Consider the following 17,425-nt stretch of genomic DNA (forward strand, 5'->3'; position numbering starts at 1 on the left):
AGATATATTGCCCGTGGAGAGAGATATAACTTGCGCCAATTGATTATGCAGGGAAAGATTCAAGGAAAAAGAAGCATAGGGAGACGCAGAATATGGTAGCTGCTCAACCTGAGAGAATGGTACGGATGTACATCAGATGAACTTTTCAGAGCAGCCATCTGTAAAGTCCGAATAGCTATGATGATTGCCGACCTTTGTTCCGGAGATGGCACTTAAAGAAGAAGGTATACAGTATTTTGCTACCGGATATATTTATATTCTCTGTTCGCCACTCTTTTGTTGAGATGAAAAGTTGATACTTCAGTTTTTGTAGTACAGTGGAACCCCGATAAGTCGGCCCCCGATAGCCCGGAACTCCGGCTAACCGGGACCGATTTTTATCAGACTAACATTTCAACAATAAAAATGTATGTGATATAATATTTGAGAGATAATGGGTATTTGTGTAATTTGAACTACATATACCATAGTAAAAATGACTCATGGCACACCACATTCATTGTGGTGTTATCGAAAACAACAGGCACCTGTAGTATCCTTTATTTATTTGAAACTGCCTTAGCATTGTTTAGAAATACTAAAAAACTATTAAAATTCTTTTTTAACAATGGTCTTAGTCATCACTGTTATTAAATAACATAACATCAGAGACGGTATTGTGTGTAGTAAAGTCGTATTGTTCGCTTCCGTTCTGTAATCGTTCGTAAATCTATTCAGATTTTGTGTTTGCGTGTTTTTTGTCTACGTAAGGGCAACAAAACGTAAAATGTTGTAGTGACAATGGAAAAGAAACTAGAAGCATTAAGTAGAATTGATAAAGGCGAATATTGCAGCATCATATGGTGTCGGTACATCTACAGTATCGGATTGGAAGAAAAATAGAACTCAAATCGAAGAATTTTGTTTCAAAATGATAACAAAAGACAGTTTGGACAATCGGTGCAAAGCTAATAATAAAGCTAAAAATGAGACTCTCGACGACGCTTTGTATATGTGGTTTTGTGCGTAACGCGAACGTGGTTTACCAGTGTCTGTGTGACAATTATAACGGAGTTTATCTGTAAGCATACCATATTATATTAATTTTTACCATTTTCTCCGGCTAACCCGGATTTTCGATAACCCGGATCGGCCGCGGTCCCGATTAATCCGAGTTAACGGGGTTCCACTGTACTTTGTAATTTCCATTTCTTAAAGTATTCGCTGAGAGTAGATAGATCATTCGAGAGTGTTTCTGTAGTTCCTAAAGATTGGTGGTTTGTTTCAAGCGTGCAGTCGTCAGTATATATATTCCTGAAAGTTGCGAGATTCAGTTACACAGATGTCAGCAATATAGAGGCTGACAAGTCAAGGGGCAAGTACAGAACCCTGTGGAAGGCCTGCTAATATTCTTTCCCATTATTACCTGTTTGTCAGTTAAATATCTTTATGCAGCTGATAATACGGGTAGTTTTTATATTAATCCCTGTCTCAAAACAGTATTATATGCTGCTGTTAGATCTAAATAGATCTGTTGTGATATAAACTTAGGTACCTATAAGTTTACAGACCAAAAAATTTGTCATATTAAAAACAATCACCATCGAAAGAAATTTTTGAAGAGAGACCAGTAACTTTTTTGCCGCACATCCTGTATGAACTATATACATTGTTTTTGTGTACATGCAGCAAATGCAGTTCTTTTTTTCGAGCTTTCCAACGAAGGTTGTTAAGCTTATCTAGTCAATTAGTATTCTAATATCTAGAACTGAGTTGTTTTAAGTTGCTTCACGTTATAATAACCAATTAGGAATATTTATAGATTGCGCGCAAGTATTAATCACTGACATTCAAGGAAAGGGTTTAGTTATTTTCAGACATATATATTGCAGGTCGATAAGGAATATCTATGATTTGCGTCACTTAATGACTGTGTTTTCCGCAAAAGCATATTTGGAAAATTGCTTTAAGCACCAACTTTGCGAAATTAGCTAAAAGCCCGATATTTATGACGATAACGTAAAATTGGCTGGGTTAATCCATGCGATATTGGTTTAGTGAATTTCAAGGTCGATGGAAATTACTTTGAAATTGTTAAAAAAGTAAAATATTATACACTCCTGATAAAAAAAAACCCTTGCATTTTGTATATTTTTTTAATTCTGTAGGTGTTAAGTGGTTTAAATGGGGGAAAAGTAAACATTAATAATAGAAATATTTAAAGAACTAAAAAAGTAATAATAGGAAAAATACCCCAAAAGAGAGCAAAACGTAACGCATAAAAAATTAACATTACCTTAGGAGCCTTAGGAGCATACAGGGTGTCTGCGTAACTTGGAACCATATGGGAAACTTTTTTAATATCAATTTTACGAAAAAAGTTATTCTTTATAAAGTGCTCTGCATAGTCTAAAACCTAAGGTGCAATCATCAGATATCAAATTTTGTCAACAGTATACGAGGTATGTCAAAAAATATGAATTTCGCTCAAGAGCAAACTACCTTTATATTTCAAAATATCAAAAAATTTTATTATGAAAAGTTATTTGCAATTAAAAACCATATTCAAATATGCAATAACAGCCTTCTACTTGAAAAAAAATTTCTGAAATTTTCCTAAATTACCGATTCCGAACAACATTTTTATTTATTAGACATGTAATAACTCTTTTATTAATAATTTTAGGAAAAAAAAGTAATTCTTCATAAAAATCTGTGCATGAAAGAAAGAATTTCTAAATTCATATTATTTGACACACCTCGTATAAAATTATTAAAATTCGTATTAAAACTCGTATTAAAATTAATAAAATTAACAAACTTGGATAACTGATGGTTGTATCTTGAGGTTTAGACCATGCACAGATTTTTATGAAGATTAACTTTTTTTCCTAAAATTATTACCTAATAAAAGAGTTGTTACATGTCTAATAAATAAAAATGATGTTCGGAATCGGTAATTTAGGAAAATTTCAGAATTTTTTTTTCAAGTAGAAGGCTATTATTGCATATTTGAATATGGTTTTTAATTACAAATAACTTTTTATAATAAAATTTTTTGATATTTTGAAATATAAAGGTAGTTTGCTCTTGAGCGAAATTCATATTTCTTGACATACCTCGTATACTGTTGACAAAATTTGATATCTAATGATTGCATCTTAGGTTTTAGACTATGCAGAGCACTTTATAAAGAATGACTTTTTTTCGTAAATTGATATTAAAAAAGTTTCCCATATGGTTCCAAGTTACGCAGACACCCTGTATATTAGTCCGTTTAGAGAAGTGTCTTAACGCGAGGAGGGCAGATACTGAGTCGGATAAAATTAAATAATGTTCGAAATATAATGTGCTACTCTTTTTATCCAATCCAACGCCTTGATAATGACTACCAATAATTCAGCTATGAATATTGAGCAATCTGATTTTAATTTGTACGGAAAAGAATCCTGATATTGTCTATTGTAAATGGCAATGCATAATTTCACTGTAGGCCAGGAACCGAAGCTTTTCACCTCGCAATTTTTACATAATGGATCGATTTGCTTGAAAATTTAAGAATAAGTAGTGGATAGTCCAAGGATCAAAATCTATATGATTCTGAAAGGCGCTTTTACCATGGGGGTGGTTGCACCCCATCCCGGGGGTGGAAATGTTTTATTATATTTTGACCGCAAAAGTTAATAAAAACATTAATTCTAAGCAAAAAATGTTCTATACTTTTTTTGATAAAATTAATAGTTTTCGATTTATTCGCTATGAAAGTGTTAGTTTTGTATAGAAAAAAATCAATGTTTTTCGATATAATCGTTTACGATTCACTCAATTTTTGCCGTAGAAAAAATTTTTTCAAACCAGGTTCTTGAGAATTAAATAACCTACAATTTTATATTGAAACAATTTTTCGTATCTCTGATGCTAATCTTTCTATTCTGAAGAAAATGGCATTTTTACCAAACTACAAAAATTCGTTATTCGCTTTTAACTCCAGTTTTTTAAAAACTGATCATTCTAAGCCAGTCCAACTTCTAGAATCTATTAATAATACATAAATAAATAAGAAAAAATAAGGCCCATCACTAAAAACACCGCTAACTTACATTATTATGCTTCCAATTGGATTTCTCATTTTTTTTTTCAAAAAAATTTATTGATTTTTTAACAGTCACTTTTTTATTTTTTATCTTAGAAAGTTTGGTAAAAAATAAATTTGTAGGTTTTTACACGATCTATAAGCCTATTAATATTAAATCTTTTTAAAATCCTCAATTGCAAAATGATGACTTTGAAAAGGTTGGTAAAGGTGGTTTTTTCATGTTATTACAAGTTTTAATTGTCAATAGCTCACTCAATTATTGACGTTGAAAAAATTTTTGAAAACCAGATTCTTGTGAATTAAATAGGCTATAATTTCATATTCAAACCTTTTTTGTATCTCTGATGATAATCTTGCTATTCTGAAGAAAATGCCATTTTTTTTCAAACTACCAAAATTTGTTATTTGCTTTTAACTCCATTTTTTTACATAACCATTCTAAGCCTGTCAAACTTCTAGAACCTATAATAATACATAAATAAAAAATACCAAATAAGGTCAATGACTAATTTTAATTAGGGTGATGATTAGGGGGTTGCCTGCGATCACTTTTTCGCTGAGAAAAATAGGGACTGACATTCTTTTCATTATAAGTCACTTAATTTTTGAGCTATATACTATTTTATTATTTCTGGAGATAGATATTTTTAAGTACTTTAAATTAATTTAAACAAGATGTCCTCGAAAAATGCATAGTTTTCCCGTCTTTTGATTTTGAAACTACAATATTTAGCATTTGACCAAAAAGAGCCAACATATAATAAAGTATAGCTCGAACTAAGAAACTCTATCAAAACTCCAGGTTTTTGAGCTATGGTTGTACAGAAGGTTCCTGAAGATACCATGGACAGACAAAGTCACCAATAAAGAAGTGCTACAGAGAATGAACACAACCGCAGTTACTGTAATGCATTTTGCAAGGTAAAATTGAAAGAAAAAGGGTCTCAGGAAGAAGAAGAATATCTTGGCTTGCTAACCTGAGAGCGTGGTATAGAAAGACCTCAACACAATTATTCCGTATAGCAACCAACAAAATCACCAACGGACAGGCACCCTATGAAGAAATGGCACAGCCGACACACGCGGACGATTTTGAGCCATCGGTATAAATTTTACAAGAGTGGTTCTTTAGTCTTCAAGCTGTGTATCCTTTACTAGTAAGTCTTTCGTGAACAAATGAACTATATGAAGAAATTTCTACAAAAGGTTTATATTCATGTAAGATGTAATAATGAGAACCAAAGCATGGAATCCCTTTCCCATTGAATAATAATGTAATAGATTGGGAAAAGCAATAGCTAGAGTCAAATAATTTTTACTTATCCATCATCTGTTTGTTAGATTTTCAACACAGAGACTTTCAAAGATATTTTTTGTAACAAGCTGTTTTGATTATTAAACTGGCATTTAAGAATAAATTTTTCTACCCAAACTAAACGTCTTAAATGTAAAGATCTCGTTACATTCTGCCAAAATGGCTGGTGTAGGAGTAGATATGACCGCTCCTAGAACTAACCTTAAGGATTTGTATTATATTTGATCAAATTTAATAAAACAAGAGTTTGTCGCTAAACCATATGGAGGAGTTATTAATACATTTTTCTATATGCCATTGCTTTTTACTTTTTCTTGTTATTTTGTAGATACACTGTTTCTTATACAGATTCATCGGTGGGTGAGAATTGTCACTAAAAAAACCTTTTTGCTATGGTAATAAGGACTTACCTTTCTTGCTACTTTTTTCCGTAAATCCCTGATCAACAACTGTCGTCCGATCAGGACTCAATGACTCCGGCCTGTGAGCTGGTGAGTAAGGAAGGAACAACCCTGGTATCGGATGCCACATATAAGAAGGGTAAGGACTAGTAACTAGAGGATTTATAGAATTGGCATACATCAAGGCGTTCATTCCTGAAATAAAACAAAAGTGTATTTGAATATGGATTCCTGGTTTACCATAATTTTTATTCTAGGGATTATTAATTTAGTGAAACTTTGAAAATAAACTAACATCCCCATGGAAGACGTGAATAAACTAAATACCTTGACTCGGGAATAACCAAAGATATAGATAGATCCAAGCTCAAATTCAATACTCAAAATCTGCATTCCTTTTTTACTAACACAACTCTTTCACTGGATACTAGGTATCAATTCGTGAAACCATGGAAATATATTTTCTTATACAGACAGATGCATGGACAATGAAGCAAAGTGCTATAGAGAAGCACCATATGTTTTTAACCACAATCAAAACAGTAAAAATCGAATACCTCGGCCACGTCGTTAGAAACAGCGAAAGATATGGATTGCTGCAACTAATTTTACAGGGAAAATTATAAGGAAAACGTGGACCAGGAAGACGAAGGATTTCCTGGCTGAAAAATCTACGCACTTGGTTCAATACAACAACCACAAATCGTTTCAGAGCAACAGTATGCAAAATACAGATTGCCATGATGGGCGCCAACATCTGAAACGGATAAGCATTGTAATAATAATAATAAGAAGAAGCTGTGAGGTTAGATGACTTCGAGATGTGGATGGTTAGTAGGCTCCTGAAAATACCATGGACATACAATGTCACTAACGAGTCAACATTGCATAAAATTTACGGTGACAGAGAACTTCTTAGACCTTGACCTTGAGAGAATTCTTGATAATATTATCAAGAAGCAAAACACAAGTTATCTGGGAAATACATACTGGGAAAGACATTAAGGGCCGGTTGTTCGAACGCTAATCAACAATGATCACTATCAAATATTTAATTACTGTCACCAACTGTCAATGTCAACTTTGTTTGGGTTGCTGAAAACATAATTATGGATTACAATTATAAAATTAGTTAATCAATTATGTTAATAATAATTGTTATGTTAATTGATTAACTAATCTCATAATTATAATCAATTATGTTTTCAGCAACACAATCAAAGTTGACATCGACAGTTGGTGACAGTAATTAAATATTTGATAGTGATCATTGTTGATTAGCGTTCGAACAACCGGCCCTAAGAGTTCTTGAACTTGTTGGTGGAGGGAAAATGAAAGGAAGCAGAGGTAGGTCCAGCTAGGAGAAGATGTTTACGTTGAAAAAGATAAGAGAGTGGGAAGGTCTCGATACTTAATCCTTATTGGGAGCCGCAGAGGATAGAGAAATATTTGTCAGAATCATTGCGGACTTTCAGAAATGAAGAGTGAGTACCTTCTAAAAAGAGACTATGTTAGTGGACCTGAGCAGAATTAGAGTTAGATGGAAAATGAACGTAGGTATTATAAGAAACTTGATGATTTTGGAAAATATTAATTGAAATACTTACCATTAACAGTTAAATAATGCTTATTCCTATGCAAATCTTTGGGATACACTAAAGAGAAGGCGCTGTGTCTGGACGTAGTTATTGGAGATCGGGGCGACGATGGACTTACGCTTCGAGAGGAGATACCTGCGATGGGACTGCTTGCTGGACTAGACGGAGACCTGGGTGGAGTTTCTCCAGGAAGGCTGTAATGTGAGAGGGACGTACACCGCGGCATCCTGAAACAAAAAAAGAAGTTAATACATATTGTAACAAAAGAATTAATCACCGACCGCAAGTAACAGCTCCAAACGGTTCCACCTCGACGTGAGCCGAGAATGTTCTAGCGAGAGCACGATATGGATGGAAGTGGTGGGGAGATACGCGCGGCAGATGGAAGTTGGCACAATGCTAGAGGTGGCGAAGTCTAGAATTCTCGAGAATGACGTTATTTTATATTTAAGCAAATTGCGGTATTAGGAGGGTCAGTCTGTAAAATAAATTCGTCTGTACAGTTATATAAATAAAGTCGTATATAAATACGAGCCGCTAGTTTCATTGTAATTATAAGTTATTACAGTAAAAACAGCTACAATATTATAATACACAGGCCGACATGATTTTTGGTGGTTTGAATTTGATAAGTGTCAGTAGCTAATACGGATACGTTGATTCTAAATGTGAATTTGTTTTGACCCCACCTCGTCGAGATTTTTCACAAAATTAAAAAACCTTGTGAGATATTTTGTACTAGAGCAAAGAGATACGTTACTGGTATTTCGCAAATTGCATTAAAATTATTTCTTTAAAATATTTTATTCATATTGAAAATATTTTAGTATAATATAATGTTTATTTCATTTTAACGACATCGGCAGTTGTTTACGGAATAAGTTAGTTAGCGTCAGTTGTTTGTATCATCGAGTTGTGTTTTGTTTTCTGAGTGCATCATAATGTCATCAAAAAAGTGTAAAAACAGTCCTGATGTATTTTATTCCATGTGTAGTGATTTAACGATAGCCAAGCATTAACAAAATATAACAGAATTTATCAAGAAAATTTATTACATTTACTTTATGTGTAGAGCTTGGTGATTAGGACAAACCTTGTAGTCCTGTCGCCAGGGGGGGTACAACGGCCTCCTTAATTCAGATGGACTTACCCAAGTTTTTTTATATATTTTGACCCGTAGAATACGAATTTTTTGGGTAACAGTTGATCCGGATGTCGATAAGATTGTTATAGACAAAGAAATTGAGGAAAACAGCGATTTCTCGCACAACAAAACTTCTTTTTGTATTTTTTGGGTCATTTTAAAGCAAAAAATATTCCTACAAGTTTTTTCGTAGAATGCATAGTTTTCGAGATAACCGCGGTTGAACTTTCAAAAAATCGAAAAATTGCAATTTTTGAACCCGAATAACTTTTGATTAAAAAATAAAGTAGCAATTCTGCTTACCGCATTTCAAAGTTTAAGTCAAATTATATCGGTTTTGATTATTTGCATTGCTAAAAATTAATTTTTTTATTGTTAAACTAATCTATAAACACATAGTGTTTCCCGTGCCTAATACATGCGTTTTAACGCATGCTACGTAGAAATTGCCTCGCTTGCACTTGTAGCTACTCTACCTACTCGTTCGATTTTAAATGAGAAATCATAGAAAACATCACTCACATACTAGGTGTTTATAGCTTTGTTTAACAATAAAATAATAAATTTTTAGCAATGCAAATAATCATAACCGATATAATTTGACTTAAACTTTCAAATGCGGTAAGCAGAATTGCTACTTTATTTTTTAATCAAAAGTTATTCGGGTTCAAAAATTACAATTTTTCGATTTTTTGAAAGTTCAACCGCGGTTATCTCGAAAACTATGCATTCTACGAAAAAACTTGTAGGAATATTTTTTGCTTAAAATGACCCAAAAAATACAAAAAGATGTTTTGTTTTGCGAGAAATCACTGTTATGTAATTCCTCAAGTTCTTTGTCTATAACAATCTTATCGACATCCGGATCAGCTGTTACCCAAAAAATTCGTATTCTGCGGGTCAAAATATATAAAAAAAAACTTGGGTAAGTCCATCTGAATTAAGGAGGCCGTTGTACCCCCCCTGGCGACAGGACTATTGAGCTCCACACAAATTGTGCTTTCAGTGTGTCGATCTACTGAGAAGATAGACAAAAGGTAAATGCAATTATATTACTATGGTATGAAGGGAACCAAAAAACCATTTAAAAGGGATTTAATTCGAAAAGTGTACATACAATTATTCAGTATCCTGATTTACAGTTTGCTATAGGATATATACTTCATGGACCAGGAATACCCATTCATCCACCTTTCCTTTACACCGTCCAATAGTAATCATCAGATGAAAGTTCAAATGAAAAATCCGATAAATACGAATTCTACCCTGACATAGACAATACTTTATTTAAGCTGAACTAAATGAGTTAGTGAGAGACTTAAGCCTATCAATGGATACTGGACAAATCATAGGATCACGACAAAGGAACTGGGAGTCAACTGTTATTATTGGACCAAATCGAAACAGTTAGACATCGAATAGGATTTTGATTATTTGGAGGATGAGATCGAAGTATAAAATGATAGAAATGATACTGCTCTAGATTTCAATTCTTCTGTAAGTAAAATTAAATACCTCTTCAAAAAAGATCAAACACTCAGGGCAAATGCAACTTAAACTTAGCAGTGCTTGCGAGGCCATAAATTATTGTAAGATGACTATGCCAAAATTAGATGTGCCTACAAAATGGCATTCAACTTTGGAGATGCTATCATAGGGTTTAAGTGTAAAAAATGCTTTAACTACATTTTGCGACATTTAATCTAAATAATTACAAAATATTAGATAAAGAATGGGTTCTGATTTGGAAATTTTGTCAGTATCTGAGAAGCTTTAAAACACGTTCTTCAATACTCGAAGGGGAAAAATATTGCCCACTCCCATTGGTGGCAATTGGGGTAAACTTAGAGACAAACTGGAAATTTTTTCAATCTGCGAGAGATAAAATAAAATAAAATATTCAATAAATTAAAATATATATTATGTTATGTTAAAATAATGTTATCTTTTTCACTAATAAATACGTTTTAGAGTTTTCATTATTAGTCAAGATATTTCAAGATTTCTTGTTTTCTTGACAAGAAATCTTGGTATTGACATAAAACTTCTTGTCTTGTCTTGAAATCTAAAATTACTTCTTGTCTTGATCTTGCCTTGAAATCAAGACAAGATCTTGAAATTTTCAAGAAGTTGGAGACCTCTAGGTACCGGAAAAAATGTGCAGCGTGGTCAATTAGTTGACCCAAAGCTTTAAATACCTGTGCAACAAAGGACACCGCACACATCTTATGGAAAACATAATGTCACTCAAATGAAATAAACTTTACATGAATAGATGCGTCCTGAAATTTTAATAATTTGATACCATTGCGCCAACTCTGTATTTTGACTAACAAGAGCGTAAATTGATAAAAATAAATCTAAAATCAAATAAGAATGTACGTGTGTTAAAGAGAGAAAAAAGATCTTGTGATTCGCTTACTCCATAAATCTTTCTCGATGGATTAAGGCAGAGGCTTACTCTTATCTTTTCCTATTATTATTGATAATATAAAGTAGGTATAATTTGTTAGTTGTACCGCGTCTAATCGGCTACCACTTCGTGTGTATTTATAAATATCTTTTAACTTATCTACATAATTACATATTAAATGTCTACGAAAAACTTGGTAAGTATCCCTCAACTATTTGCATGTTTTACATTTAATGACCACCGCATTTTGTCCACCGTGTAGGAAAAGTGAATCATTGGATAAAAGTCCATCTAATGAGCAAACCAACGACCAAATGAATAAATTGATGTACGGCGGGGATGGGGACAGGGACAGGATGGGTAAGAACACAAGGGTCGCAAACTGTAGTTAGTGCTGTTTAGGTTTTGAGGTTTGAGTCGGTCGGATCACGCGATGGGCGATGATTTCGTCTATTGATCACTGAGATTGTCGCCGTAATTGCTACGTGGTCGTGATATACCTAACGTAACGTAAACAGGGGTGTAGAACACGGAAACTTTAATATTAAACCATCTCCACGATCGACTAATGGGTTTGTGTTATATATAGCTTTAATTTGTGTTTTTCTAGAAGGATCCTTAGGAAAAAACTCTAAAAGTGTACAGGGTCCGTTAGGTTAAATATACCTAAAGAAGTTTTACTTCATTGTTTGATAATATTTTCACCGTTTATTTATAAATTGCTAGAAAATCTGCTCAATTCAATAACTCTAGACAGGAAATATTATTTTATTTTTTATTGTAAGTACATACATAGTTATAGGGGCGCCATTTGAATGATTCCTGATGATAAAGGGGCAGACTTCAATTGCGCGCAGCGGTCAGAAAGGAGGAAGACCTAACCCTTCGGTCCAAACCTAACTTACGGGTAATAGAGTGAGAGAACCGCAGGAGGTATTTGACCGCTGCGCGCAATCACAACCCACCCTGATAAAGTTGACTGAAAACTTTTTCGGCGAAATTTTTTACTGTTTTTGATTAGAAAATAAGGCTTACATATCATTTTTACTTAATATTGGTACCAGACTTTCAACTTATTTCGAAAAAAACGCAATTGGACAGTTCAAATTGGTTTACTGTAAAGAGGCCGAAATCATTACACCTAAAGCAGTAGACCGAACTCATTAGACCGAAAAGCACTATACCGAAACCTCACTAGACCGAACAGTAGTTGTTGCTTAGTAAAAAAATTTTTCTAATAATTTATTTAATCTGACTAATTTTTGTATTTTGACAATGACATCCGATTTGGACGTCGAAACGTTAATAAAATAATTTTTTTAGTTAAATTGTGGCTTATTTTGCATTTAGAATAGTTGATTATAATAATTCACTTACGTATAAAAATTATTTTAACAATATTTTGTACCTACATGTCATGTAAACTAAATACATACAGTGCTAGTCAAAAGTCCGTACCCCCCCTCGTATCTTTTGAACGGTTATACTTATAATAGTGAAATTTAGAGGGAGGAAATAAACGGATGTAGGCGTCTTAACTAGTCCTGACAGGTGACGTAATAGTGACAGATGACGTTGCAGCGCCACCATGACAGATAATTTTAAATGAGACCTTATGGCAAGTGATACCTCGTTTGAAAGGTATTGAAAATACCTATTCAGTAATACTAATTTTGTTTGAGTTTAAGCTAATTTTGATGAATAAATGAAATAATATAAAATTGTAGTTTCGCATTTAATTAATAAAAATTCAAACCACCGCCTATGATTACTTGTCAAAAGGGTTGACGTTGACGTAAAAACTATTAGAGAACTGAAAAACGTGAACTTTTTTGACAAAAAAACCATAGGCGGAGATTTGAATTTTTATTAATTAAATGCGAAACTACAATTTTATATTTATTTCATTTATTTACCAAAATCAAAATCAATTTATATCCAAAAAAATTAGTATGGCTGAATAGGTATTTTGAATATCTTTCAAACGAGGTATTACTTGCCATAAGATCCCATTTAAAATTATCTGTCACAGTGGCGCTGTAAAGTCATCTGTCACTATTACGTCACCTGTCATGACTAGCTAAGAAGCCTACGTCCGTTTATTTCCTCCCTCCAAATTTCACGATTATAGGTATAACCGTTCAAAAGATACGAGGGGGGGTACGGACTTTTGACTAGCACTGTATAATTATTTTGCTAACTTAAATATATTTTTTTATATTTACACATTGATTTATTACAATCAAGTTTGAAACATCTGAAAAGTTCTGCTTCCCATCACTTAACAAATATTTTTCTATCAAACAAACACTAAACATATCAAAATAGCATGTACCAAAATATATAGTCACTGCGCAAGCTAAATAATGACGTCACTGGCTTGATGAAGTTTAATTCGCGTCTACCTAACTTTTTTATTTGCGTACATTTTACCGTGTACCTAGACACAGCGAAATATAACCATAATCAAAACTAATGCAAAACTATGTGACGTCACGGGTAGTTTGAACTATTTTATACCGCAGAAGACTTTAAATATGTATTTCTAAGTTATTACGAGTTTTTGAAGCGTGAAATTTTGGAAATCTCATTTTTAAACAAAACTGAACATTATTATCTAATAAAAAAAATGTGCAAGTTCCCTATTGTTCAATATGGTTAAGGGTAAACAAATTGTGTGTATATTAGTTTTTATTGTTGTGAGGACAGATACAAAAAGCAAGTTTATAATAAAATTATTGTAGTGACTTTTTAAATAGTTTTTAAAAGCAACAGATACGTAATTGTAAATGTTTCAGTAATGTAATAAAAAATTACATACCTATTTGGAACATGTACGGAGATACAGTAATGAAGAATAAAAATAAAATCTTTATCTAAAAAAAAAGAATGTGTGTGTACTTTGTACGCACGTAAGAAGTTATACTTCTATTATATGATTTCAACGAAATAAATATACTTTCAACAGGTTATTTGTATTTAAAGATTAAACTAATTTTTACTTACTACTTTCCAAAATTGTTTATTAAAACAATACTAAAAATAAAAAAAAAAGTTAGATAACACACGGAATTGAACCAGGGACCTCTCGATCTCCGGTCGAACGCGCTACCACCGAGCTAAACTGCCTTTGCTTTGACAGCTTACAAGATTTATCATACATACTGACAAATTTAATAGACCAAAAGTGAGGTATAAAAATACTTTAAAATTTAAAGGAAATATAATTACTATTATTATAAAATATTTTATTCCCGAGGAAGACAAATCCAAAGACACAAAAATTATAATAAATAATATATTTACTAAAAACACTAATATATTCTTTTAATGACTTATTTGTGCTGATACATATGTACATAATTTGAAAGATTAGCAACGAACTACATACTGTCTGTCTGCGCATGCGCCAGGTAAGTATAAAATTTCAACCTCGATCGTAAAGAAGTATAACTTCAAAACTCTACATTTTTGTGCGGTATCTTTTTTTCGCATCTCTTATCATTTTCGAGTTACATGGAGAAAAAGGAGAGTATCCGAGATGAAAATAATAAAATACTAGTTCACGAAAGGGATGTCAAAAAGAGATGGAGAAAATACTTTGACAGCTTATTAAATGAAGAATTTGACAGACAGCCTGTAGAGTCAACGGAGACAGTAGTAGCAATGGTCACCAAAATAACCAACGAGGAAGTGGCTCGAGCGCTTTAAAAGATAAAGAAAGAAAAAGCGGTAGGACCAGATGATATTCCTGGGGAAGTATGGAGAGCATTGGGAGAGACAGGAACAAGGTGGCTAGCAGGTCTATTTAATAGAATTATGGAAGTTGGACAAATGCCAGACGAATGGAGAAGCAGTATACTGGTACCTGTTTACAAAAACAAGGGAGATATACAACAATGTACAAACTACAGGGCTATAAAACTGCTTAGCCACACCATGAAAATATGGGAAAGAGTAATTGATAGACGGATACGCGAAGAGACCGAAATATCCGAGAATCAATTTGGCTTTATGCAGGGTAAATCAACAACAGATGCAATTTTCATTATAAGGCAGTTGATGGAAAAATACAGGAGTAAAGAAACAAACGCTCATATGGTATTCATTGATCTTGAGAAAGCATATGATAGAGTTCCTCGAGAGATTCTGTGGTGGGCACTCAATAAGAGAGGAGTGCCTGGTGAATATGTAAAATTGTGAGGGATATGTATGAGGGAGTAACGACTAGTGTTAGGACAGGTGTGGGAGAGACTGATAAATTTCATGGGAAAGTAGGAAAGTCCGTATTTATTCTCATTAGTTTTGGACCAGATAACAGCGAAACTACAGGGTAACATTCCATGGTGCTTAATGTATGCTGATGATGTCGTGTTAGTAGGAAATAGTGAAAGAGACTTAGAACAAAAACTGGAACAGTGGAGACAAACTCTGGAGGAAAAAGGTTTAAAACTTAGTAGGACAAAAACAGAGTATTTGGAATCTTCATTTAAAGATAGAGCTACTACAAATAAAATGGTATCTTTGGATGGTGAAATGATTGTGAAAAGCAATAGTTTTAAGTACCTAGGATCGGTATTACAGTCTAATGGAGAAATAGATGGAGATGCATGCAGTAGAATTAGGGCTGGATGGATGAAGTGGAAAGAAGCGAGTGGTGTGTTGTGTGACAGAAAAATTCCAATGAAGCTGAAGGGAAAATTCTATAAAACAGTCATAAGACCGGCTATGATGTACGGAACTGAATGTTGTGCAGTGAAAAAGAAAGAGGAACAACGAATGCGTGTGGCGGAAATGAGAATGCTTAGATGGATAAGTGGAGTGACAAAGAAGGATAAAATTAGAAATGAGTAGGTATATTAGGGGAAGTCTAGGTGTGGCACCAATTGATTCCAAAATGAGAGAGCATAGGTTAAGATGGTTTGGTCATGTTCAACGTCGAGACGTTAATCACCCAATACGAAGAATAGCTAAAGTGCAGATTCCTGGAAGGAGTAGGAGAGGAAGACCAAAGAAGACCTGGGGGGAGGCGATAAGGCAGGACATGTTGGTAAAGGGGATTAACATTGATGGAGACCCATATTAACATATGACCCAAGATAGAATTGTGTGAAGAAATGCAATTAGGGAAGCCGACCCCGCATAGGGATAAGGCAAAGAGAATGATGCTGGAGAAAAAGGAAGATTTTTAAGAAAATTTAAAAATGCGCTCTATAATTTTATCTTATTTTTTTCAAAAACCATTCATTTTAAACCCGTCCAACTTTTTGAACTTAGAAATAACACTATAATAAAAAGTATTGTAAAAGGAAAATGATGCATTTAAATTCTGAAGGATGAGGGGTTAAATATACTTCTCATCTTTTCTTAAAATACATTAGTCGTCTAATGTTTTCTGCAGCATATCTCGCTTAGTTTGAATGTTATCGACATTTAATATTGCTTATTTCAAATGTCATTTTAAGCACTAGAAAAGGTATTAGTATCATTATAAACCTAAAATCGTCCGTCTCTCTGTTATTTCAAGTTGAATACGCCGATTTGAGCATGCACCAAAAAAAACAAACTCTTCTCACCTACCATATTTCTTTTTGTATTATGATTTATTATGTATTATTACTAAAAGATTTATGAAGGAACTTTTTGTTTTTAAAAAACTTATAAAAAACTCTTTGTTTTTTATAAGCTACAAAAATATTTTATATAGTTTTTTTTCGTTAGATGCATAGTTTTTAAGGTATTCGCACAAAACTGTCCGCAAAGATGTCATTTTTCGATGAAAATGGCCAATTTTCAACCACGTAAACTCAAAAAGGATTGAGTTTTCAAAAAAAATTATAGAATAGTTTTTGCTTAGAATTACGTTCTATAGCCACTTCTGTGGCTATTTTAACCAAAAAATTTTCAACCCCAAGAAGGGGTGGGAACCAACCCCAAGGTAAAAGCGCACATCGGCATAGGGTAGACTTTGTTTCTTGAGCTATTCCCTACTTACTGTGAAAATATCAAGTAACTCGATGTAGTAGGATGGAATTTATCGAACACATCATTGTTAAAAGCTTTTTGGTAAGCTTTTGATTTGAAATGAACTATATCAGCAAAAATGATAGGAATATAAGGATTGGAAATGAACTATATCATCAAAATATTCTTAAAATCTGCTACGAGGAAAAACAGAAATGTATTAAGTTGTGATTAAGTTTGTTCACGTTGTTCAAAAAAACTCCAAAACTGGATTACTGGATCACAAATAAAATAATTGTACGTTCAAAATTCAACAGTTTAGAGCTGCCGTTTTTTGAGCTCCTGCCTAATTACTTAATGGCGTTATTCGATAGCTTTATTAAACTTTCTACAGATATTATCGTTTTTTCTTCTTTTTTAAACGTGCTAAATGCCTTCCTAATCCACAAATATAACGATATTTTATTACTTCGTTTGATTTCGTCCTAAGAAATGATTTCTTTTGTACACAATAA

The 17,425-nt window shown here is 33.1% G+C and overlaps 1 protein-coding gene across 1 annotated transcript in view; it reads right to left on the reverse strand.

Moving 5' to 3' along the window:
* The window catches only part of LOC114326438 (zinc finger protein 271-like), a 168,446-nt gene that overhangs the window by 123,790 nt on the left and 27,231 nt on the right, over positions 1 to 17,425 (reverse strand). The window contains exons 2-3 of the mRNA XM_028274849.2: positions 7,399 to 7,616; positions 5,801 to 5,986 (exon numbers count right to left, since the gene is read on the reverse strand). Coding sequence (XP_028130650.1) covers positions 5,801 to 5,986; positions 7,399 to 7,615 — 403 coding nt within the window. The 5' untranslated portion in view covers position 7,616. The remainder of the gene's footprint in view (positions 1 to 5,800; positions 5,987 to 7,398; positions 7,617 to 17,425) is intronic.

This window comes from Diabrotica virgifera, chromosome 1 (assembly GCF_917563875.1).
Source record: "Diabrotica virgifera virgifera chromosome 1, PGI_DIABVI_V3a".
Classification (NCBI taxonomy): domain Eukaryota; kingdom Metazoa; phylum Arthropoda; class Insecta; order Coleoptera; family Chrysomelidae; genus Diabrotica; species Diabrotica virgifera.